The sequence below is a fragment of the Siphateles boraxobius genome, unplaced genomic scaffold (genome assembly GCF_051911475.1).
Source record: "Siphateles boraxobius isolate OS27281-9 unplaced genomic scaffold, OSU_SipBor_1 2, whole genome shotgun sequence".
Classification (NCBI taxonomy): Eukaryota; Metazoa; Chordata; class Actinopteri; order Cypriniformes; family Leuciscidae; genus Siphateles; species Siphateles boraxobius.
Window position 1 is genome coordinate 1,162,225 of NW_027508810.1, and position 26,477 is coordinate 1,188,701.

The 26,477-nt window shown below is 36.9% G+C and overlaps 1 protein-coding gene across 6 annotated transcripts in view; it reads left to right on the forward strand.

Moving 5' to 3' along the window:
* The first annotated feature begins 714 nt into the window (after window positions 1-714).
* The window catches only part of gria3b (glutamate receptor, ionotropic, AMPA 3b), a 207,017-nt gene continuing 181,254 nt past the window's right edge, over window positions 715-26,477 (forward strand). For 5 of the 6 annotated variants that reach the window (XR_013205823.1, XM_077235644.1, XM_077235641.1 and 2 more), the window contains exons 1-2: window positions 923-1,151; window positions 1,578-1,736. Coding sequence is in view for 5 of the 6 variants with exons in the window: in XM_077235644.1 (XP_077091759.1) it covers window positions 1,073-1,151; window positions 1,578-1,736 (238 nt within the window). In the remaining variant the exon portion in view is untranslated. Of the gene's footprint in view, window positions 1,152-1,577; window positions 1,737-26,477 lie in introns of all 6 variants that reach the window. The other variant, XM_077235640.1, reaches the window with a different exon arrangement.

Genomic DNA, 26,477 nt, shown 5'->3' on the forward strand with positions numbered 1-26,477 from the left:
CCTCCCAAAACCAATACCATACAGTCTTCCTTCCACGTGACACTTGATCTGCAGTTAAATGAAACAAAGTTTGAGTTCGCGAGAGCGCAGAACTGCAGTTTTGGTCGCGTCACTGATTAATACATTGAGCGTTAGTAAATTAACACACCTAATACATCAAAACGTTGTGTTTTTAATTAATGTAATTACATGTGTTAAATAAACTGCATGAACCCTTGACATGCAGCTGCTGAGGTCATTTTTCATGACATTGAGGCTGGTGGTTTTCCACCGCTTCCTTTTGATAGTTTCATCGATCATGATGCATATTCTTATAGTGAGAATAACCTCAGGTAGAATGTATTCCATTTCTTACCTAGTCATGGTTTTATCTTTAAACAGTACAACATAATACTGCAACACATGACCAAAACCAGATGGGTTACATCATAATACATCATATTCTTTAAAAGTTTGCATCAGTCGCTGAGTAGACTATATCAACGGTAGCCAATATCAACCTTGCGGTTACAACGTTTTTGAAATTGTGTATAATGCTTATTAAAACGCATTTCCTTTATTTTATTAATGTTTAAGTAGCCTATTTATAATGCATTATAAATGTGGTTACGGTCATTCGTGAAAAAAAATCGTATTATAATGCATTTTGATAATGCATTAATTATATACAGGCTTCATAGAAAGTATTACCACATCTCCTGCTTCTTTAACGTCAGTTCAAGTTTGATCAATATCGCCCTGCTGGTCCAATTGGAGGAGCCGCTCGCGCTCACTCTAAATATGATGCTCTCAGTCGCCTCGACCATCTTCAGCACCAGTCCCTCTCCATCTCTCTCTCTCTCTCTCTCTCTCTCTCTCTCTCTCTCTCTCTCTCTCTCTCTCTCTCTCTCTCTCTCTCTCTCTCTCTCTCTCTCTCTCTCACACACACACACACACACTCTCTCTCCCCACATGCAGAAGAATTGTTCTCCATGAGTCGCTCCGCTTCACTAACGGCTGGATTTTTGCGTTTATGATTCTCCTCGAACAGTTCGTTTTATGAGGCTTGATTTTTTTTGAGGCAGGGGAGAAAATGGCTCAAAGCGCGCTGCTTTTTTTATTATGGCTATTCGGCACATCTCTCGCTGGCTTTCCCAATCAGATCAACATCGGTGAGTCCGTCCGGATATGCTTGCCTTCTTTTATCGCTATTTGTGTGTCGATGTCTGGTTTCGATGTAGGCTATATGCGTATGCATATGTATATATGGGTTAAACGAAGACGTATTGCTTGATGTATTAAGTGCACCTCTAATACAATCTAAGGAATAATCACAAAAGATACCAAACACAATAGGCATAACTAATAAAACGATGTTTAGGTTTATATTAATCTGCATGCATGTCAGCTATCAATCTCTTTTCATAAACTTGAGAGAAAGTTCTTTCCTATGAATGGATGCGAGTCCATGAATGTGTCTAAAAAGATTTGACACTCTATAGTGCTGATTTAAGCCAGTTGTTTTATATTCATACAGTCTTTGTATGCATGAAATCTGTGCATCATCTTTGATTCATTGCTGTTTGGTCTTCATAAAGGTGGGCTCTTCATGCGCTCCACCGTGCAAGAACACAGCGCTTTCAGATTCGCTGTGCAGCTCTACAACACCAACCAGAACACGACTGAGAAACCCTTCCATCTCAATTACAACGTAGATAACCTGGAGTCATCCAACAGTTTCTCTGTCACTCATGCATGTGAGTACTATGAGCTTTATTGCTTCAACGCTGCTTCATATCACTGACTGAACGAGACGGAGGAATAATTGTCCATCGGTGGAAATTCGGTGTTAATTATCATCCTTGAATTGGTAATAAACCAGTCACTATTTGATAGATTTCAGCTCAATGCAGCATTAGAACTAGTGGAGAACCACTGTATTTAATAGGGTGTTCTGTAGTGAAGAGTTTCTATTACCCCATATATTATCTCATAATCTTTACTGTAATGATCCAGTTAGTGCACAACCAACTAACATCATGCCTCACTGTGGAGCACAAATAAAATGAATTGGTACTGATTGAATAGCTTAATAATGATAATAATAATAATAATATACAGTAGCACAAAGCATAATAAAAGCGAGGCATACAGTGACAGACAATATAAGAGCAAAACAAAAATTCAAGAACAGAACAGACAGGGTTAGATTCAGAAGCCAGAGTGTTATAACGCTCCGAGATGTGTTTTGACCGGGGTTTTGAGTTGGGATAGGGTGGAGAGTTCACGGAGGGACCGTGGGAGAGGATTTCATAGTTTCAGGTCCATATAAGCAACAGAATGGAACAGAACAGAAACTTCTAATATTTATCAAAATTCTTGCTTTTCCCTTCAGTTGCCATGGATGGCTTCACCGTTACGCTTGCTTAGTACATGACAAGTCGTTTTGTGTTTCTCCTTTGATGTTTTTGTGATCGAATCACTTTGTAATTATGACCGTTCTTTTGCGGCATCCATGCTTGTCCAGTCTGATTTTTAAGTGAAAGTGTTGCAATAAGAGGATGAGCATTCGGTGATAGAAGTGCTTTGTGGGCACAGTCTGTCGGTATTTCTGAGTCAAAATCACTTTGAATTCAAAAGCAAGTTCCCTTGGCAACGCTGAATAACCCCAGCACTGTAGAAGTACAGATAGGTGTTAGAAAAATGGCATGAAAGATTACACAACCTGAGATTTTCATGGAATTGTTGGAGAGACAGAAACTAAATATTTTGTTATTTGAGACTTGAATATTTCCTACCAGACTTTAAACACTCACTATTCAACTTTTTTGCTTAAATAGTTGTCGACCAATATTGATATCTAGTTAAGAATAGATAGATAGATAGATAGATAGATAGATATATAGATAGATAGATAGATAGATAGATAGATAGATAGATAGATAGATAGATAGATAGATAGATAGATAGATAGATAGATAGATAGATAGATAGATAGATAGATAGATAGTATGCACCGAATTATCCACTGGCAAAGTGGTTGGTAGTTTTTGGAACTGACTCTAAGTGAAATAGGATGGGCGTTTCTATAACACCAAAAAGGAAACACTTTGCTGGATTTAATGAAGCCAGGATAAAAACGGAAAATAAAGGGATGATATTTAGATGTATTTACACAGACTGTTTAACTATGAATGCATTTACAGAGCAATTACAGCCACATAAATAATGTTACACAATTAAGTTTTTAAATATAAAATATATTTAATATAGAGATATGAACTGTTGGAAAACATGAAACTTAATATTAGCCTACATATTTATTCATATATTTATTAATTATATACCATTGGGTGAAATTTAAAAGTGTGATGATCTTAAAATGAGGACAAATGGCCACCGTTACAGGTGAAATTTCCGTTGGCTAATACATTTGGAAATAGCTATACACTGGCAGACAATTGTATATTGGCAATTGAAAAATGAGCTGATTTATAATGTTGCCCAATATATACACAACCCATTTTTAAGGAAATGTTTTTTTGTTGTAAATTTTTTTTTGTTAACAGACAATCTACAGATGTCAGATTGACCAAAATCACACTTTGTAGTAAATGAACTTTAAAGGAACAGTTCACCCAAAAATGAAAATTTTGTCATCACTTACTCACCCTCAAGTTGTTTCAAACCTGTATGAATTTCTTTCTTTTACTGAACACAAAAGATGATATTTTGAAGAATGTCGGAAACCAAACAGTTGGACCCCATTGACTTTAATAGTATGGAACAAAAATAATATGGGTCCATCAACTGTTTGGTTACTGACATTCTTTAAAATACCTTAAATTGTGTTTAAATTCATACAGGTTTGGAACAACTTGAGGGTTAGTGAATGATGACATCATTTTCATTTTTGGCTCATAGTATGTAAGCTATAGAAATGATGACAGAATAAAAAAATTTGGGCAAACTAAATATAAGATATACAGCTGTCTGCTGTCTGACAACTGGCCATGATATCCAGCAAGCCCTTATACTGTGAATGTACTGTATATATGTAACATTTTTACTTGTCTGAGCACATATACTCACATATAGTCCAGCAGTTTCTTTACTCATGTGTTGACTTCAGTGCTGTTGTGATGTGGTAGCCTCAGCAGCCGTGTGGATTTCTAAAGCGCTCCTCAACCTCTGCAGTGTGGTCTCATTAACAAACAGACCTCATATTGCTTCACTGCACTGACTGCCATTGGGATCTACACATAGGCAGCCAATCAAACCCAAGTGTCAAGGTGGGGTGGGTTTGTTGTAAAGGAGGCGCAAATCTCTGCGTTATGGTGTGCTGGGCGGCGATCACGTACTAATGAGGTGTCTGCACTGATAAGAGCACAGGCGTTAAGAGAATGAGTGAATAAATAATAGATTACATTGTTCTAGCAACAGTACATGTCTCTGCATTGAAGATGCAAAGTGTTGGGGGAGAAGGAAGATGGATTTTAGCAATCCTAATAAATCGAGGGGCACAGTAGTCCTTAGAGAATCCCTTCCAAAGCATCTAGAAAATGATTCAAGACGGTCTATAATGTCTGATGCAAATGGCAGTGTCATTTTCAAACATGTAAAGGTGTTAGCTGCCATTTTGATTTTACAAAATAAATAAAAAAAATTGGGAAAAAATGCCTAAAGATGAGTTTGAGTGTTGTTATAAATGAATGTATTTTGGTTGATTTAGCAATGACTTAAAGCCAAATAATTTAGATGTTCTCTTTTTTTAGGCTGCCATTGTTTTGTGTTTGACTGAATATCAATTGATGCAGCACAGCATCTTACTTTTTCACCAAAAAAAAATCACTTTTACATATGCCATGAAAAGTTCATCTCAACAGTTGACCTATTGGATAATCATTGACTTTGTTTGGATAATGATTATTAGCCTCATACAAAAGCACATGCCCTGTAGCCACTGTATATGTTGGTAGTTGTGTTTTTGTAAATGTCAGCGCTCTTAATTAGAGGTATCCATGATGACATTTTATATGGAAAAAATGTAACACAAATTCTTATTTAATGTTAGAACAACTGATGGTTACAGCTTATTTTTACATTTCCCTTTAGACATTCCTACTAACTATAAGTAACTTTGTATCTACAGTACATGTCAGCTACCTCAAATAAGAGTATTAGTAGACTGTTAGGTGTTAGGGTTCGGGTTAGAATAAGTTGACGTAGTTGCAAAGTGACTGATAGTCAGTAGAATGTCTGTTAGGTAGCATCAAAATAAAAAGTTAGCAGATGTTATAGGGGACCTACTGTATTGAGCAAAATTCACTTTTACATGGTGTTTGAACATAAATGTGTGTTGGCAGTGCGTGTACACAACCACCCTATTATGGTAAAAATCCACCCACTCCTTTTTTAATCCCCATAAATCATAAGCAGTCTCTCAGAATAAGTGTTTGCAGATTCTTTTCAATGTGACGTCACATTGCTCAGGCCCCGCCCATGACTGCTGACAGACTCCGCTCTATTAGCATAGACCCCGCCCTCAGTGAGCTGAACACAGTCTGCCATGTTTATCTCCTCGCCAGAGCATTTAACAGCAGCATTCAAGTAAGAAATGTCTTCTTATTAAAGCTACTAAAGTTATTCAATCAAGAGCAGTGAGTGATTTTCTGTTTTTCTTTTGTTGTTTGATTCTTATTAACAGCATACAGTATATAGCAGTATGTCATGTATATTACTCTGCTGTCACTTTAATACACAGATCTAATATACACATGCGATTTCTTTCCTTGCTCTTTACGTTCACAGACACAACCGACTGTGTTTATGTGAACTTTGTATGTTTTTGAAATAACCTTGTGTATATTTGATAGTTTAAGCACAATAAGACGTTGAAGAAAACTTAGTTTAATACTCGCTTCAGCGCTCAGAAATCCATATATCAGAAGTTGAGACTGATATGGCTAAAAAACACATACAGATAATAAACTCTTATGATGATGAAGAACTGCAATGTCACATGACCGCACAGAACCGCAATCGAAATGATAATCAAAACCAAACAGATGTTTAGTGTTTGGCGTGGAGTATCCGAGGCATGAGCTGTACAGGCTCCGCCCTCTTCTGGAAATAGGGGTGGGGAGCAGCAGCTCATTTGCATTTAAAGAGACAAGCACGAAAACACCATGTTTTTCCTTCCCACTCAAAACTGGGCATTTACATGGCATAATAAATGATCTGTGGGGTATTTTAACCTGAAACTTCACAGACACATTCTGAGGACACCTGAGACTAACATTACATCTTGTAAAAAGGGGCATAATAGGTTCCCTTTAAGCAGACAGACTAACACTCTATTGACTGATAGTTTATATGTAGTTGCAAAATTACTTACAGTTAGAAGAATGTGTAAAGTGGACCATCAAAATAAAGTGTTACCCAAATGATTTTCTACAACCACTGAGAAACTGCAAAGTGAAGAAGTGTTTCCATTACTCCTCAAACGTGACAGCTACACTTTTCGTTTTGCATTTCAAAAGCGGCATGAAAGATCTGAAGCACGCTGAATAAAATCTTATATCGTTGCAGCGCTGAGTATGTTTAGATGACACCATGTGCTAAAGTTGTCACAGTCGTTTCTAAGTGTTTTCCCTTTACCCTTGTGGAGATTTGTTTAACAGCAAATCAAAAATGCACAGAGGAAGCACGGAGGAAATGGCCCTTTATGGATGGGAAAAGTTTAAATGCTGCTTCCAAAATGTGTCATAATCAACTGAATTAGTGCAATGGCAACTAGATTTGAACATTTTCCAAAGAAAAACGCATTAGTATGCAGTTGCTAGGGTGTTCTGGGTGGTTACTAGGTGGAAAGCTAGTAGGAGCTCGTGTTATATGAGCAGCAGTAATGCTTGCTTTAACTAATTATCAGTGTAAATTATATTTGCTCTTGCCTTCACATGAGGAGCAGAAGCTTGCAATGTATTCAGCATCTATTCTTCTCAAAAAATGCCTTATCTAGTATCATGCATAATAGGTTCCTAGTATGATTTCTTGGTTCACTTGTCTTTACTGAATTGGAAATATGTGTAATAAAGATCCAAAGTGAGACATAAAGCTTTACGAATAGCGAATCAGTGTAACATTTCTTTAGACTCCATGAAACATGTTTCAATATTTCATTTTTCGCCTTGCTTTTCGTGCTGGTTGCTCTATATAAAATCAGCGCATATTAATTTAATTTCGTCACAAGGGAGTAGATGTCTTTTAAGGTGAATCTATTTAAGGGAAGCGATGTTCCTCCAAGGCTGGAGTAGCGTCACATGTCTCTCCCTGTAAACCTTCATTAGGAACAGCAGCCCAGCAGCCCACATTCACAGCAGGCCTGGAACGCAAACAAACTTTCAACACAAAATCATTTGTTCTTTCCTTGTTACTAGCTTGGATTCAAGTAAACAAGACCTTATCAGCGTCTTTCTGCCTATTCGGTTGATCAGATGTCGCTCCAGAGAGCTTCTCTTTACTGTAAATTCAATACACTTGGACAATCAAAGTGGAAAAGTAATGCCTGGGAAGTAGTCGCTTAGCAAGTTGTTGTTTTTGGTTTTATCAATTATTATTTTTTGTCTATCTGATATGAGTACTGGCATTGAAAAGCAATTTTGTTGTTCAACTGCATTGCTGTCAGGTTATCAATCAATCATTTAGGTAATTGCTGTTTACAAAGTGACAATGAAGCAAACCAATGTTTATGAATGACTGAGCAAAGTAATGACACTGCTTCTCAAATTGTTTCTAGTTGATTGTACTCTGAGATTACATTGTTGGCTGTACAATTGTTTTTGTTTCTAATGATGTTGAAGTTATATATAGTCTGGGGGCGTTTTGATGAGATTTCCAGTTTCTGTATCCTAGAAGAAATATCATTCTGGGATAGGTCATGTTTCACCACAAAACCAAAATAAAATTATTGTGCATAGTAAAATGATTATGTAATATATAGAAAGTACATTTTTAGTACCCTTGATATTTTGATATTATGACTGTTATTTCATTTTCATGACAGATAATGTATTTCTCCCCAAATTCTCGTTAGAAAAAAAAAAAAAAAAAAAAAAAACACGATATATATATATATATATATATATATATATATACTCACCGTCCACTTTATTAGGTACACCAGTTCAACTGCATGATAATGCAAATATCTAATCAGACAATCACATGGCAGCAACTCAATGCATCTATGCATGTAGACATGATCATGACTGTCTGCTGAAGTTCAAACTGAGCATCAGAATAAGGAAGAAAGGAGATTTAAGTTTTTTGAAAGTGGCATACACACTGCCCAGCCATAAAAGTGTCTGTTTGGATTTAAATAGACAAATGCTTAAGAGTCTATGATTGAATCATTATTGGAGTGAATCTTATGTTTCTAGCTTGTTATATGTTTGGCAACAGTTCTTCTAACCCTAATTGGTGGAATATATAGCATCGTCAATACACGATCTTGACCAAAAACTTATGCACCTTTTTAATGGAAATAACATCACAACATTTATTTCCATCAAGAGGTTCATCAATTTTTGGTCAAGATCTTGGATTGTCAGTGCAAGTGCCCAGCACTCTGTAAAGTCTCCTACAGCACATCCCAAAGACATGCAATGAATTTAAGCTCAGGACTTCATGTGTGAAAATTATTCTTCATGTTCCTCACAACCATTCTTTCACAGTCTGAGCCTGATGAATCTTGACATTGTCATCCTGGAATATGGCCATGATGTTTCTTCCTACATGGTTGTTTAAGAAAAGAAAAGCTACACACTCCATCAATTAGGGTTAGAAGAACTGTTGCCAAACATATAACATGCTAGAAACATAATAATCACTGCAATAATGATCCAGTCATAGACTTGAGCATTTGCCCATTTAAATCCAAACTGCCACTTTTTTATTTTATTTTGGCTGGGCAATGTATATTATAGTTTTTTTTTTTTTTTTTTTTTTTAGTGAAACCTGAACTTCTAAAACAGATTGACATGGAAAGAAACTGGCATTCATTGTGACAAGACATTCCTCTCTTGTATCTTATTTTACAAATTGTATTAAGGTGTCCTTGTGACAGTGTAATTATACATGTACAGAAAAATATACTTTTGAACCAGCAACGTAATGGTCAAATAGAGCTGCTTGCACACCAAACACAGCACTGTCAGAACTGTCTGCCACACAAGCACAACGAAATGGCCATCCGCTGCAAAATGTTCTGGCAGAAATGCAGGGCTCACAAAAATAATAGAATAAATAGACTCAAAATGACATTTCACCTCTACCGCCTATTGACGGAGACAGATTTCTGAGTCACTGAAGTACGTTGAGCACAACAAAGTACAGAGATTGCTAGAGCCCGAGATAAGAGCCATATTTGCCATAGGGAATCAGCTGTGATGTGTACTGTGAAGTGTACTGTGAAGACAGTATGCACAATATGGCAACTGCGGCGGCAAAGCAAACAGCACATTTAAGCATGTTTTGTTTGCATTAATTCAGTACCCGAGTACATTCTGCATTCTGTCACTCCTCCCGGTAATGAGATATGAATCTTCCCAGACAGCATACATTATTTCCGGGAGAGCGGAACGTCTTTATATTTGCAGAATGCAGCATATTTGAGATTTTAACATATTGCACTTAATAGACCACATCTGTTGCAATTGCAAATATTTACATTTTGTCTTAGATTTTATCTTCTCGTGTTTTGGCCAGTCACAAGTTTGTGTTTGTTTTGCCATGGTGAATCTAATCCTTTGTTTATTTGCTGCCAATTTGAGTCTTAGGCAAGCCTCAGTTTTGCAGCGGAGCTACGGAAAAATGTTTTGCTTTGTTTTGTGCTACTCATGGTGGATATATCTGCCAAGACGCATGAATTTTCCTCCCAGCCCACTGATGTGCATTTGGGACATGGTTTCGCTTTTGTACCTCGTAGTTTTTGTGCAGTGCTTTTGGGTTTCAACTGTGGTTTTCTGTGGATTTGTTTACTAAAAATGCGTTTACACGTCAGATAAAGAGAGATTTTTACCCTCCAAAAATGATGAACTTCTCTGAGAATTTAAAACTAACTCTGAATGCTATTTCACTGATTTGGATTTCTCGTTGTGTAGCAGGGCATTGTTAACAGCTGCACTACCTCAGAAAACTCTTTTAGCTTGAAATTAGACATGTAGCTAAATCATGAGGCGGAATCCATTCTCTTGATTGGAATATGAATCAAGTTGTCCTACCACTGCTTATAAAATTGCCATTCTGTGATGGGATCAATACCGCCAAACTGATATCAAATTGCTGTGCCTTGTTATGCCTTGTTCTGCTCCGAGTAAATAAGGACAGGATCACTGAGATTGGAATTTTATGAGATGTGCATTTTTTATTTTGCAAAAATGTTTTGCTTATCATGTCTGGGCCAGCACTGCTTGTGATAAGACAGAGCTAATAGCCTCCGGTACGTTTGACTGAGTCAAAGTCCATTTGAGTTTTGTTTAGTCAATTAGCCTAGCTACACTTGTGGTATTTTGCAGGGAAAAAAATAGGCATTTCTCTGTCATGTCTGTTTGGGTTTTGGTTAATGTGCATGTCATGTGATTCCCTGTTTCCCTCAAGTGGTTCCTTTGTTTCATGTGTTATGTTTTCATTGGTTTTTCTTGTCAGGTGATTCTCCGTTCTATCTTGTCAGTGGTTTATCATCTTGATTGCACTCAGGTGTGTCTTGTTAGGCATTAGTTATTGGCTGCGTCCGAAATCACATACTCTCTTGAGTAGGCACTTATTTTGAATAAATAGTATGTTCTATAGTTGTGAGTTTGTATTATGAATGTAATCTGAACGTACAACAATGCCTTGTTGTCAATTATCACATGACCTACCAGCGTCAGTTGTGTTGCTTTGTTGTGGTACTTTTTTCCTACTCTTTTTGGATTACCGTGAATTCGGGTATACTTATTTTGTCTCATGCTGTTTTGCCTGCTATATAGTAGGGAAGTATACAATTTCGGATGCAGCCTTTGTGTATTTAAGGTGCATTCACTCCATATCATTATTAATATAATAACATGAACAGTTTTGAGTAGAACATCACATGATGTCATCTCGAAATTACGGTAACTACGGCATGGCGTGAACGCAGCATTATAGCCCTCGTGTTTCCTTAGTGCCTTGTCTAGCTTTTGTTTGTGTCACACTGCTGTCGGCGAGTCTCTTGTTTGCCAAGTCAAGTCATTTTTTATTTTTGTATATGTTCTATGGGGTAATAAACTACACTTGGTTTACTGCACAAGTAATTAAAGCTGTAGTATTTAATTTTTTTGTGCTATTTTTTTCCCTTTTTCTTAAAGTCAGCATCAAATCAAAACTGACCCTATGGAATGATTCATCTATGATAACCTTTAATCAAAATGTCATAACTACCGTGAATTCAGACATACTTCTTTTGTCTCTTACTGTTTTTCGTTTACTATATAGTAGGGAAATATGAGATTTCGGATGCAGCCTGTGACCCTGTAGTGCATCCAGTGGCATGAGTTTGGGGTGGAGCCACATTTTTGACTGACCAATGGCAGAATGAGGATGTGTCTAGAAAGCCTATTTGCAAATATTTTGGTTTGAAAATTAATTTAGCAGTTCTGTTTTGGTGATGCACAGAAATTTCACACTTCAATTAATTTCAGAACATCAGTCTTCAGAAGTTTATTCCTTCTTCCCTGCATTACTGTGACTTACAACTTTGCACGTTAAAGTGATTTTGAAGCCATTCTGTTAAATTAATTAGTGACACTAGCTAAACAATATTTGAGCATGCTAATCCCCCAGGCAGGGCTTTGGATGTTCGATACATTTTCTTGCCCAGGACTATGACAGATGTGCTACTTTGAAGTATGGTTGGGGTGAAAGGGGAGGGGATGGTGGTAGCTCCCTAATTACTTCTGTTTTCCCATTATGCCATTCAAGGCTTGAAGTCGCAGGTACATTTAGACGAGCAGTTCAAAGCCAAAGCAGCAACATGAAAAGACCGTGGGTGCAGTGTTTCTTTTCTGATGGCCACAGCTGAATTAAAGCTGAGTATGTCTTCCTCCTCGCAGCACGATAGAACAGTGAGACCAATGCAGGTTTTTGTTCTCTTCATGAGCTTACTTTTCTTGATTTTTGTTGAAGAAAGAATTTGCATTCCTAGGCCCTTTAATCTCGTCTATCTGTCTGCACAAAGTTGCCCATCTTTCATTCTGCCATTAGGCTAATGGTGTGCATCTCCTCTGCCAAGATTTTACATGTGCCTAGCCCCTTTTTTATGGGACCCACCAGTTTCGTACACACCCTGCTAGCAGATGGGTTATTTGGCCACGTCGCTTTGCAGTCTGCTGTTTTACTTTTTGAAAAGAAAAAAAAGTTACAACAAAGCTTGGTTGTATATTATTCACGTTAGCTTCTCAACGTTTAAGGGAGTGTTCACACTTCCTTCCTGAAAAATTCAGCATAAACCAGTATGAATTCCATGTTGTTCTATGCTGGTTTATGCTGGTTTATGCTGGTCTAGCTGGTGGACCAGCAAAGTCACGCTGTTCTTAAGCAAAACTCTCCAGCGCTCCTGCTTCCCATGCTGGGGACCAGAAAACCAGCAACCAGCATCTGAACATACCTCATGTATACCTACTGGCATGTTTCAGCAGGGTTGGCAGGTTTGGTTCGATTAAAACAAACTGTGGTGCGATTGCTCTGTTAGTGCTCTTGTTCATTTGAATAAGTATAAATGCTGCCATTCCAACCTTGGTGCGCATCAAACAAGTGGACCATTTCGAAATTAACTGGTTAGGTTTGAATGAAATATACATATGCAACAGACCACGAATAAAAAGGACAGAATTCTCAAGCATACTTGGTGATTTTCACAGTGATGGCATTGAAGAACCAATTTTGGTTCCCCAAAGAACCTTTCAGTGAATCATTTTTTTATATATAATCTAATTAACTTTTTTCACTATAAAGAACCCTTTGTACTATAGAAATGTTCAATGGATGGTAAAGGTTCTTCATGGACACATCAATGCCAATAAAGGTGTAGACATTTTACAAGCCTTTCTTGAGTTCTCTTAAAAATACCATCATATGTACACGCAAAGAACGAGTGTATGTAGCCCAGCACACAGCATTTGGATGTTCTGTAAGTTCTGCTGCAAAATTACATCATATGAGCATAAAAAATAAAATAAAAAACAATTATCTTTAGGTCTGGTGTTAACAATGACAGTGTGAACACTAAGCGAACCAGAACTAAGGGTAACACTTTACAATAAGGTTCATCAGTTAACATTAGTTAATGTATTAACTAACATGAACTAACAATGAGCAATACATTTGTTACAGTATTTATTAATCTTTATGTTAGTTAATAAAACTCCAGCTGTTCATTGTTTGTTCACGTTAGTTCACAATGCATTAACTAATGTTAACAAATACAAGTTTTGATTCTAATAATGTATTAGTAAATGTTGAGACTAACAATAAGTAAGATTAATAAATGCTGTAGAATTATTGTTCATTCTTAGTTAATGTTAACTAATGTATTTTAACTAATGTTAACTAACAAAACCTTATTGTAAAGTGTTACCGAACTAAGTGTATCATTTTCTTTGTTGGTCGAACCAAGAGAATCAAACTACAAGTGAGAAACACATGAGAATGCTACTATTTAACAAAAATAGTTCCAAAAGAATCCAAAGCATAAAGCTTTGTGTTACCAAGTAACACACACACATTGAAAGCCGGTCTGGAACAGTGGAGTGACGGCCATTTTCCCTCCTCATTCTGCAATAACTCCAAATGACTCCATGCCAGGACAACACTGGAACAAGACAAAATCTGCTTTTTGGAACCAGATGGTGTAGTTACAGTATCCACCTGCAGGGGCGAATCTGAGCAAGACTTTGTGCGGTATAGCTTTGCTGTTTATTTCAAGTAATATGAAGCTAAATATTTTTGTTAGCTTGCGTGTTTCCTGGAAATCAAACCTGAGGCATTGCCAGTGCCATGCTCTGCCAGCGCTACAGGAACACACATTATTTGTGGTGTGAAAAGTGTGATTTTTAAAAATGTTTGACAAACTCTTAATCTCTCATGAGTGGCAAGATTTTCCTTCACTGTCAGTCGGCAGGACAGCACAGCTTGTACTACGATCAAACTCTCAGCTGCAAAGAGCATATGTAATGACAGGTTGAAAGATGAAAGACTCAACTTGTTCTGCCTTTATTTCTCTCTCTCGCTTATACATGAAATTGTGAAGTCATGTATGACTTTCTCTGACAGATGCCCTTGACAGTCCATGGTATGGTCTTGGCCCAGCACTGTTCTCATTAGCCAGAGCATCGGTCCACTGGAGGCGTTTTGTCAGGTCATTCTGCCACTCGCAATCTAAAGCCAAAAAAAGCAACTTCTGCCTGGGTCTGCCGTCAGAATGGTGGTGTCCAGCATTGCTGGAGTCGGGGTAGATCTGTCAAATGAGAGGGAGGATGTCTTCAGGGCAAGTGGACAGTTGTTGTCCCACCATGGATCAACTGTTCCAGCATTATGAAGGAAGATCTACTCTAAGGACAGAGAATGCTTCTCAAACATATACACAAATACTGTTCATCTACTGGGGAGAAAGTTTCTCCTCTGCTTCTTTTTTGTTGAAAACCCTGCCTGGCCTAAGTATCTACTTAAAATATAGATTTCACAGTAAGATTTTTACTCGTCTGTAAGGGCAGGTGAGGCAGAGCCCCACCAAAATATACATTCTACAATAGACCTCTATATACACGGAATTAATAATAAATTGTAAATGTCTTCAGCATTCTGTAACAAATATTTTTTTGAATTTTCTACACTATTTTAAGTCGTAAAGTGAGCATGATATATTATAATTGACCACATTATGGATTCGGCAGGCATGTATCATGATAGTAAGGGCCAGATTTACTTATAGCTTGCACCAGTGCAAACCCTCTTTTAGCGTTAAAAAACTACTGTCAGGAAAGACACGCGGTGTAAAATTAGCGCTGAACAGGCGTGTACAAGATTATTCTTGCGGCTGATCTTATATGCATTTGCAGGAGCTTCCCTTTCAGACACTAATTTCATTGGAGGAGAGAATTTAAATGAATCACACAAGGTGATTTACTAAGATTTGCACTGATTCATTTACTGGTATTTGCGTCATTATTTTTACAGAACATAGAAATATTTAAGATGTAGGAATATATATTTAAATAGTATATAAATCATTTACTTACACTTTCTAATTGATCTTATGAACCACTGACAACTCTTAAATAACTGGTTTGTAAATAATGCAATACTTCATTTAGAAATGATAAATTGATCATTAATAAAGTATGAAAATACAGTTATAGATATGCTTATAAATCCAGAAAAAACATTTATAGCTGTATTTATAAACTGCTTATTAATGTCATCAATAAAGTATGAAAATACAGTTATTAAACACATTATAGATTTGCTTTTAAATAAAAAGTAAAGCATTGATAGCGTTATTTATAAACGGCTTATGAATGTCTATTAATGCTTTATAAATGATGAATTAACTGTTCAATAATGCTTAACTAATGATGAATAGCGTGTAGTTAATATAAAGTGTTACCAAGGTGTTTTTTTAACTCAACTATTTGTATTAATGATATCAGGGTTTTTTCATTATTACAGGAATTATTGTTAATTAGTTACATTTACAAGTAAAACATGTTACCATTTATTTTGAGGTGTCATTGTTACAGTGTAATTATACATTTAAGGACTGAGTAATAATAATTAACTACATGAACTTACTACAGGGTTAGGGTAGGATTAGGGTTTGGTTGAGGGTTAGTTGCAATTATGCATAATTTACTGTAACTATGGTAAGTACATGTAATATATGTAACAAGGACAATGTAAAATAAAATGTTAACGTAAAAAAATGAATGTATAATGAACACATCTTCATGATTTCTTAACATTTGCTTTCAGAAAATTGCATCCTATGTTTTCACTTTACTTGGAGCCATCAGTGATGCATAGAGACTTTCACTCACAATAAGTATTTATAAGATCAAGGCTATTGATAACAATATATTCACTTATTTAACAGAAATAAATCTTAATTACTAAAAAGGCATTGTAACCATAATATAATAACATTATAGCAATGTAGGCTGCATCTTTCTAAATACATTCATGGAACCATACGACTGACTAATTAATACTTATAAATCAGTGTATAATGGAGCATACTGTACACATTGAAAAACTAAATGCGTGACTTATAAGTAATTATAAAAATAATAATGCAGTACGTCTTAATGAGTCTTTATACATATACTTATAAAATAGAAATACTTATAAATAAGTATAAATGGAGCTATAATTTATTATAAGCATGGTCTTCATAAAAAAAGTGTTACCATATTATCTTTGAATATCCAGTTAAGTATTATTGGTGGCAATAAATTCACCTTTTCATATCAATAACAAACAAAGCAAAGTGAGTGTACCATTCAGTGTGATCATTTGGACACAATAATCACATCACACTTGCTTACCTGTGTATTGAGGCTTCATTCAATCTTACATGTGCTGATTAAATCATAGCCATCAGGAGATGATAGAAAAGACCTTCATCTGTCCTCATCTCCATGGATGTGCTTGAAGAGATTTGAAAGAAGGCTATGCAGACAAGTGCATTTGATATTCAGCTGAAAGAAAACAGGATGGATCAAGGGCCCAGGGCGATTGGCAATTCATTTGTATGCTTTAAGAGGGATGAAATCTTCAACACAGAACGGTCAAGGGTACAAATAATGTGCTTTGAAAGAGGATATAGTCAGAACATTTAAAGGAAAGCATGTATATGAAGACTGAATGCACAAAATTACGGTAAATCAACTGTTTAATATAGCACTACCTCTATTAATTATTGAATGATTTCTAGGGCAAGCATCAGTATTATTATTACGACTCCTCATATTTCCACACAGAACTTCTGAAATCAAGTGCCGTGCTGATGAAAGGTGTTTCTAAGTCAAGGGTTTTCAAAGGTTTTTTTTTTTATGCCAATGATGCCCAGTTATGATGATCCGGGCTGCCTCCAAAATCTCATACTCTTTTGAGTTGGTACTTATTTAAGTAATTACTTCACAACCACTAAAAAATCACGTTCTAGTATGAATGTAATCTGGACGTACTACATCCGCCATGTTGTCATTATCATGTGACCCACCAGCATCAGTTGTGTCGCTTCACTGTCATTCATAAATCCTCTCCTGTGGCCTCATGGGATAGTAGAGTGTCCATCGCATAAACACTTCAGAATCTCACCGGAAGCAGAATATCATCCGGGTATTTTTTACTTCTTTTGTCACATACTGTTTTTCGCCGACTTTATAGTAGGGAATTATGCGATTTCGGATGCAGCCTCGGTAAATAGTAGACACAGACACAAACAAGATGACAATGGAAACAGGAACTGAAACCAGAAACTTCAAGACAAAAGAACATCAAATCAAAAGTCATTTAACACAGAGATACAGGGAATTGTGACATTGTTGATGTATACAGATTAATTTATTACAAAATTAGTAAAGATAATAATATTATGCTTTTACTTAATATTATGATTTTGGTCATATGATGAGGCAGAAATATGTTGTTTGTAGCATTTTACAATAAGCTAATCGCTACACCTGCTTAGCATAAACATCATTCATTCTTAGAAAAATAGCCCAAATCACATGAAAATAATATGCAGATCATATGCTGTCATAATCGTCAGGTCAGCTCACCTTTATATAGCGCTTTTTACAATACAGATTGTTTCAAAGCAGCTTTACAGAGATAACAGGAAAATAATGTTGTAATAATATTGTTAAATAGAAAATTAAATGTCCCCAACTAAGCAAGCCAAAAGCCAATGGCGACAAAGGCGAAGAAAGGCGACAGTGGCGAGGAACCAAAACTCCATCAGTGTCAGAATGGAGAAGAAAACCTTGGGAGAACCCAGGCTCAATCAGGGGGGCAGTTCTCATTTGGCCAACGAACGAACAGTGTATGATTATGATTCAGGTAGCATTATAGGTCAGAAGTCAGATTGGATCAGAACTATCACAATATTTATCCAGTTCCATCTGGTTGGAGTCGGAGTCATCACACTGGTATGGAGACGAGTTTGTTGAGGATCAGTGCCGATGGCTGTTGTGTTGATGAGGCCTTCCCAAGGGAAAGTCTAGTTGACACAATCTCTGCTGACACTTCAGGAATGTGTTGTGGTCGTGTCCAGGTGCAAGTCCGCCATCTGATCTGGATACGGTCCGTGTCCGGCTGATTACTGTTGACCTCGGAATAAACAGAAAGGCTAAAATTAGCATAGATGCCATTCTTTTTATGATGTAGCGAGTACATCAGGTGTTATAGGAAGTGTTCCCAGTTCCGGCTGACCTAATTTATGCAGCCTAATAATCACTTAACTGAATAATAGGAATGTATAGTGTTCTATGTGTGTGCCAGGTTGAAGAGATGTGTTTTTAATCTAGATTTAAACTGACTGAGTGTGTCTGCTTCCCAGACAATGTTAGGAAGACTGTTCCAAACTTTAGGTACTAAATAGGAAAAGGATCTAGTGCCCACAGTCAATTTTGATATTCTAGGTATTATCAACTGGCTGGAATTTTGAAATCGCAATAGATGTGAAGGACTATAATGCGTTAAGAGCTCGCTCAAGTACTGGGGAGCTAAACCATTTAGTGCTTTGTATGTAATCAGTAATATTTTAAAATGTATACGACGTTTAATAGGGAGCCAATGCAGTGTTGAAAGAACCGGGCTAATATGGTCATACTTCCTGGTTCTAGTAAGAACTCTAGCTGCTAATTTTTGGACCAGCTTTAGTTTGTTTATTAAGCATGCAGGGCAACCACCCATAATAGCATTACAATAATCTAGCCTTGATGTCATGAACGCATTAACTAATTGTTCTGCATTTGTCATTGAGAGCATATGACGTAATGTAGATATATTTTTAAAGATGAAAAAATGCTGTTTTACAGATACTAGACACGTGACTTTCAAATGAAAGATTGGTATCGAAGAGCACACCCAGGTTCCTAATCGACGACGGAGACTTGACAGAGCAGCCATCAAGTGTTAGACAGCTAGGTTATTATGTGAGGAAGTTTTTTGTCCAATAATTAGAATCTCATTTTTTTTCAGAATTAAGTAGTAGGAAATTACTAGTCATCCAGTTTTTTATATCAGCTATGCATTCTGTTAATTTTGTGAATTGGTAAGTTTTGTCAGGGCGTGAAGAAATATAGAGCTGAGTATCATCAGCATAACAGTGAAAACTAATGCCATGCTTCCTAATGATATCTCCTAAGGGTAGCATGTACAGAGTGAACAGCAGCGGTCCTAGTACTGAGCCTTGTTGTACTCCATACTGAACTTGTGATCGATACGACATCTCTTAATTTACTGTTACAAACTGACAATGGTCAGATAAGTATGATTTAAACCATGCTAATGCAATTCCACTAATGCCAAAAGAATTATGGAGTCTATTTAAAAGAATGTTGTGGTCAATACTATCAAATGCAGCCCTAAGATCAGGTAGCACTAATAGAGAGATACAACCACGATCAGATCATAAGAGCAAATCATTTGTGACTACAGCTTCATACCTGTCTCAGTACTATGGTACGGTCTAAATCCTGACTGGAAATCCTTGCAGAAACAGCACCATTTCTTTGTAGAAAGGAAGATAGTTGTGAGAATACTGCCTTTTCTAGTATCTTTGACAGAAAAGGTAGATTTGAGATCGGCCTGTAATTGACTAATTCTGTAGGATCAAGTTGTGTTTTTTTTAACAAGCGTTTAATCATAGCCAGCTTAAAAGTTTTTGGTACGTACCCTAATGACATAATAAAGATGAATAAAGATGAATTAATGATATTAAGAAGAGGATCTATGACCTCTGGTAGCATCTCTTTCTATAACTTAGTCGGTATAGGGTCTAACATACATGTTTTAAGTTTTAAGAAGTTTTAAGTTTTTTGATTTAACGAATTTGGAAAATTCTTCCTCTCCTATAGCAATGAATAAATCATTTTTTTCCTCAGGGAGACTACAATGCACTGTCTGATGCGATACTGTAGTAGACGGTTGCATAGTTATAATTTTCTCCCTGATATTATCAATCTTGTAGGTAAAGAAGTGCATAAAATCATTACTGCTGTGCTGTTTGGAAACATCTGGCATTAAAGCTTTATTTTTAATTGTCTATGAACCCTATATTATTTTGCGGACACCACTTAGACAGCCAGCCATCGAGTGAGGACAGTCTACTAAGTATCTCATCACTACTTTGAACAGGAATGGGGACAGAGCAAATTACAGTGCCTGACATCGTACTTGCGAGTTCACACACCTCTTTAACGTTAATTTTAGTGATCTTCGACTGGCGAAGTCGAACATCATTAGTGCCGACGTGAATAATAATCTTAGAGAATTTACGATTAGCATTAGCCGGCACTTTTAAATTTGCTTAGATGTCAGGCGCTCTCGCTCCTAGCAAACATGTGACTATGGTGGCTGGTGTCTCTATTCTCTGGTCCGTGTAATAGAATCACCAATAACTAGGGCACATTCAACAGGATTCTCAGTGGGTGTTTCACTGAGTGGCGAGAACCTGTTTAATCTTGTAATCAGAACGGAAGAGCGTTTTTTTGTTCCGCGATTATAGCATCTCACGGTCACCCAGTTGCCCTGCTGCACGGGCTCTACAGCCGGAACCGAACAATGTACATAGTTTCACTAAGCTAGTCGCATCCAAAGCAGTATCTAAAACCCTTGCACTCTTACTATCCTCAATTAAAGTTTGGATGCGTGTCTCTAGTTCTGAAATCTTCTCCGTCAGCCTGACTGTCTCGCTGCATTTATCACATGTAAATCATATATTGCTGACAGAGTAAGCTAAGCTATACATGTGGCATTAAGTGCAAGTGACAATAACAGGAGAAGACATTACTCACCATTTTTGTTGACTGATCCTACCTGTATACTTACCATCGTTACTTGATGGATTTGTAAAAGGCGCGCGCGAAAAAAAATAAAGATGGCAGGCACGGATGACGCGAGCGTGCAAGAGAAAAACTAACTAAATAAATAAAGACGGATAGGGCATTAACAGGCTAGCGAAATTCCTACCATGTTGTGCTAGTGGTAACGATTAAGATAGAAGCTAGCGATGTCAGATTAATGTGTGGTGATCAGTGAGATATAATTAGCAATATAAACAACACAGAATTATAAATGATAAAACAGAAAGCAATACGGAGCTTACAGACGCAAACCACTCAGCAGCAAGGCAGACCAATCGTATGTGTATTAGCTTCATGTTTCGTTTGTAGAGATGTTTCTCTGGGGTTGTTATGTACGGAACAGAATGTGGAAGTCGAATGGAGTTACGAGTAATGAATAATAAATTACATTCAAATGAGCCAAACACTAATGTAAATACAATAATTAATTAATTAATTTCATGATTTCGACTAGAAAGCAGCATAAAACAATTATTGTATGTATAATAATATCATACCATTTGTCACATTTGTTTTTTGGTCACGTTTATGCTTCATGACTTTTATTTAGAAATTCTCAGTCATGATTCCTGGTTTCTTGTCATGTGACTTCCTTACCCTCATGTGATCATATCTTGTTATTCCCTTGTCATGTTATGATTGATTGATCATCTTTATTGTTCACAAGTGTTTCTTGTTAGTCATTAGTCTTGTTGTATAAATACCCCTCATGTTTCCATTGTATCTTGTCTAGCTTTGTCCATGTAACCCATTGTTTGGTGAGGCTATGTTTATGTCAAGTTCCAGTAAGAATATCCCTGACTTGGCTTAAAAAGATGTCATTAAAAAAAAAAAAATCCTGTAGACTTACATTGATGGAGGGGCTTTTGATTTCCAACTACAAAACACAAACAGAACGTTAAAAACCGTTCCACCGGTGACAAGTTGTGCATGGGCAGGTAAAGATCTAGTTTTTCATTATATTTACCTCATGCGATAAAGAAAATTCAGCACATTTTAAAAATAAATAAATAAAAAACTGAATCAATATGCTGGCACCATGTGGCAGGAAATATATGCAGATATATGCAGAGAATTATGCTGAAAAGGTCCCATAGAGACGGTCATAGTTTGCAGTCATCAGGGGGTGGTGGTCAGTCAGTGAATTTGTTGGGGGTTTCCAAGGCCATTTTCATGCTATACAGGCAGGTTCGGATTTTAGGTCCCAAAGAGGCAGCAGGGTGGTCACATGGTGTGATGGACCCGTGTGATTCTTGTCAGTAAAGGGCACAGCAGTCAAGCCTTGCCTTACTCCATGCCCTATCCCTCCAACAATACAGTTTTAGCATTGTTGTGTTGTCTCTGTCCTTGGTCCTGAATGACTGCCCTTGCCAAAGCGACTTGATCCCACAGGACTCGCGTTACACCAGAACAATGACATCATCCTGTGGAGTCAGGCGGTGGTGGGCAGTGTTATGAAATCCAGTTTAATTAAGGCTTTATTTCTCAAAGAACAGTACAAAACATGCCAAGAATCAAGCTCTGGAGAGATAGCTTGGAGAAGACAGGGGGCAACAAACACTTCACTCACTTAAAGGCAAATAAAACACAATGCATTTTTAATGGGAATATCAAAGGGAACCTGAGGAGTATAGTAGCGGTGTCTTATTTATCCTGGTATCACTGGTGCTCGCAGATGTTGTTTGATATAACTGTAGCTTTCAAGTCTCTAGTTGTTTCAGGTGCTTCGTATGCTATCCATCCAGCTGAAGTAGCGCTTTGACCATTTTCAAAACCAAGGGGACATTTTGACAACGATGGCGCCGGTCTGCCGTTGAGCTCTTATTAGACAGAGCACTGTTCTTATCTGCCTGTTGTTTTCCAGGGACCATATTTCCAGACGTTCTTTTCCCATAAATCACTTTGAGGCAGAAATCAACAGATCTTGCCCTTGTTGTTATTGAAGATGATATCAGCATGATGATTTGACAAGAATGCACAGCTGACCATAAAACATCACCAGTAAACAGAAGAGGGAAATAAGTACAAGAGTAAATATTCCCACACACTCATAAAATCTCATTTATGCTTTGAAAACGTTTATCTGCAGCGCAAAGCTGCAGATGGTTTATGTCGAACCTTATGACACGCTCCTGGTGTGCACAATCACACAAATGAAAATGACTTGTTATTATGGACTGCTTATCACTCATGCGTCACAGCTGTGGAGGGAAAAATGGCCTTTGTGATTGTGACAAACCAGCAGTAGGGTTAGGACAAACAGTGATGGGAAAAACAGGATACAGTGTTCTTTCAAAGATTCATAGAATAGTTCAGAGAGAGTAAACAAAAGCAGAGACCGGGGAGTCTTCAACCTATTCATCAGTTGAACCATTTAAAAGTGAGCTACAGGGGAAAAATCTTTATCATATTTGAGCTCAAAGCTTCTCAAGTCACTCTAGAAGTTTTAAGAAGTTTTAAAAAATTGAATGAATTTGAAGGAACAATTGATTTATACTTCTGAATGTTAAATGACAGAAGTGGTTTCTCCTGAACCAGCAGATTTGTTTGTTTCATCTGATATGTAGGGTACAACAGGGCTAAAGGTGAATCGGGGTAAAAGGAGCCTTTGATTTTATTTTCCTCTGAACCACTAGATGCACAAAAACTTGCCACGCACTTTCCTAAACATCCACTTTTCAAGAAGCACGTGGAAATTTGTCTGATTCTTGACGTGATCGCGGGCAGCAGCGCAAAGTTGATTCTGCACTAATTTGATCTAATATTTGATGTTTTTTAAACTTTTATAGATTTTAATAGCAAATAAGACTCACTAAAATTGACTATATTTTGATACAAGGTCTTGTTAATTGTTTTATTTATTTTTTTGTTAAAGGTAATTAAAGCAACCTTTTTTCAATAACGGAAGAATATGTACAAGTATAGTATCTGGGAAAAAGGCACAATGATTAACATAATAGTAAACAGCCGTCTGACTTTTCCATTTGTTGACATGGTTAGATTCAGTTGGTAAATATCATATATTAAGTTGGGTGTCCACCTTAGAGATAATCACCACATTTATAATGCAACCATCATGTTTAAAAATATGATATTAATCATATCAAATAATAAAATATAATTTATTCTTACTGCTGTAAATCTATATTAAGTTACCATGGGATCTCCTTCAATGCTTTCAAAATCTTTACTTTGCTAAATAATTTTGTTTCTGTATTTTTACAATATATTTTGTATTTCATTTTTTTACATTTTTTAATGACAGAATATTTATTGAACTAAATGTAAAGAGCTAGAAATATCTTGCTTTATGTATGCATTTCTGTCATGTTATTCCCATGTGATTCCCTTATTCCTCCATGTTACCCTTATTAGTGTCTGTGTATTTATGCCCATGTGGTGTTTGTCAGGTCTTGTCCTTCTTTGGTGTGTTTTGTCGGTTTACTCAGTTCTATTCCATGGTGTTCCGGTTTCCATGTGTTGTTTGTGTTTGTTATTCTGTTCATTAAAAAGGGTGAGCATGCTTATTACATGGCTACTTGCCACACAAGTAAATTATTAGACACAAAATATATTGACTTGAGTTGAAATATTTTATTAGCTCTTTTTAAAAGGAGAGAGCAGTTGCTAGTAAGCGGCAAGTTCAAACTAGACGGTCATTTAAGGGATATGGTACAGTCATACCACTTATTAAACAGCATTTCACCACATAAATAATTGTTGATTGTTGAAATATATATTTTTTTATATTTCCTGTTTATCTTATCCATTTCAATGTAAAAAACAATCATTGCAAAATGGCAGCAGCTGTGTTAGTATGAATCAAGAGATGACTTCATTAAATAACTGTACACAAAATATTGATTTGAGTTTTAATATTTTATTAGCTCACCAAACGCAAAGCTTCCACAGAGAAAAACTGTTCCTAGCACGCTTAGGCACAGACTTCTGTGAGTTACCCTGATAGGCCTGCGTTATCAGTTTTTACCGGTTGTTATTGGGGTGTAATAACATACCGCTGAATGGAAGTCTTCCACAGAGCCGTGTAATAAGTACAATTGTTAAGTAAAATCATGCATAAAATTTAAAAAAATCTATGTTTTTACTTATCCTGCTGCTGACTAAATCACCCTCTGTACTTGGCACTAATTAACACAGTTTAGGGATATATTATGTATTTCAAACTTTAATGTTTGGATACATTCAAGCATTCCCCTCTCTCACCTACGTGACTACTGCAAAAAAGTTTCCTACTCCTAGTCTGTTTAAAACATTTTAAATTTCGATTCTTTTGAGACGTCCCCATACTTTATAATATCAGTAATTACAGAATTAGGGATTTCTAACAGAGTTTCAGCTCTGTTGTGCTTCTGAAGGTCAGAGTGATGTCTTCAACTACATTTAACACTCCGTGGCCTTCCGCTGTTCTCCGGGAATAATGGAAATCAGTTAACTGTGCATATTTTTCTATAATCTACTCTGATGCAGCAGGACCCCTCTATTGTTCATTGCTATGGCTTTGTGGAGCATGTATTTCGGAGGCAGAGGAAAGGCACAAAAGATGACAAATGTCTCATTTGAATGGAGCGTGCAGAACTAGTACAGGCTTTCAGATGGTTCCCAACCCAAGTGTATTATGGAACATGATTTTGGCAAGCTTTCAGCAGCCTCAGTGTGGAGAACACACATATGTCTCCAGACCCTGTCAAGATTAATGAAGATCCCCGGATTGAGAACTGATCCCACCAATCCCAAGGCCACTGAGAGCATTTAAACCATTGCCCTGCAGGAAAGATGACATCATTAGGGAGGAAGTGAACATTTGGTCTAGCGTAACCATATAAATCTACTAGCTTTCCAAGGATATAAAGTGCTGAAATTGACAAGATTAGCACATTCTCTGTGTCTGCAGCAACACCTGCCAAGATCGTACATATAGAAGCCAGAAATATGATGTACGATAATTCATGACCACAGAAGAAGACCACAGAAGCTGCCTTAGAAGGCAGCCTTCTACCAGCTAACTACAAATAAAACATAAACCCCCGGTTTCACAGACAAGGCTTAAGCTAGTCCCAGACTAAAATGCATGTTTGAGCTGTTTTAACTGAAAGCAACTTGCACTGATATATCTTAAAATATATCAGTACCATTCCCAGACAGCAACATAGTGTCGGCCCAGATCCGGCCCACATCTGAAATCCATGTGTACCAGATATGGACTGCAACTTGGCCGACACTATGTTGCTGTCTGGGTTGTTTTGTTTCAATATTTAATTCAATTCACATTCACATTCATTTGTATAGCGCTTTTCACAATACACATAG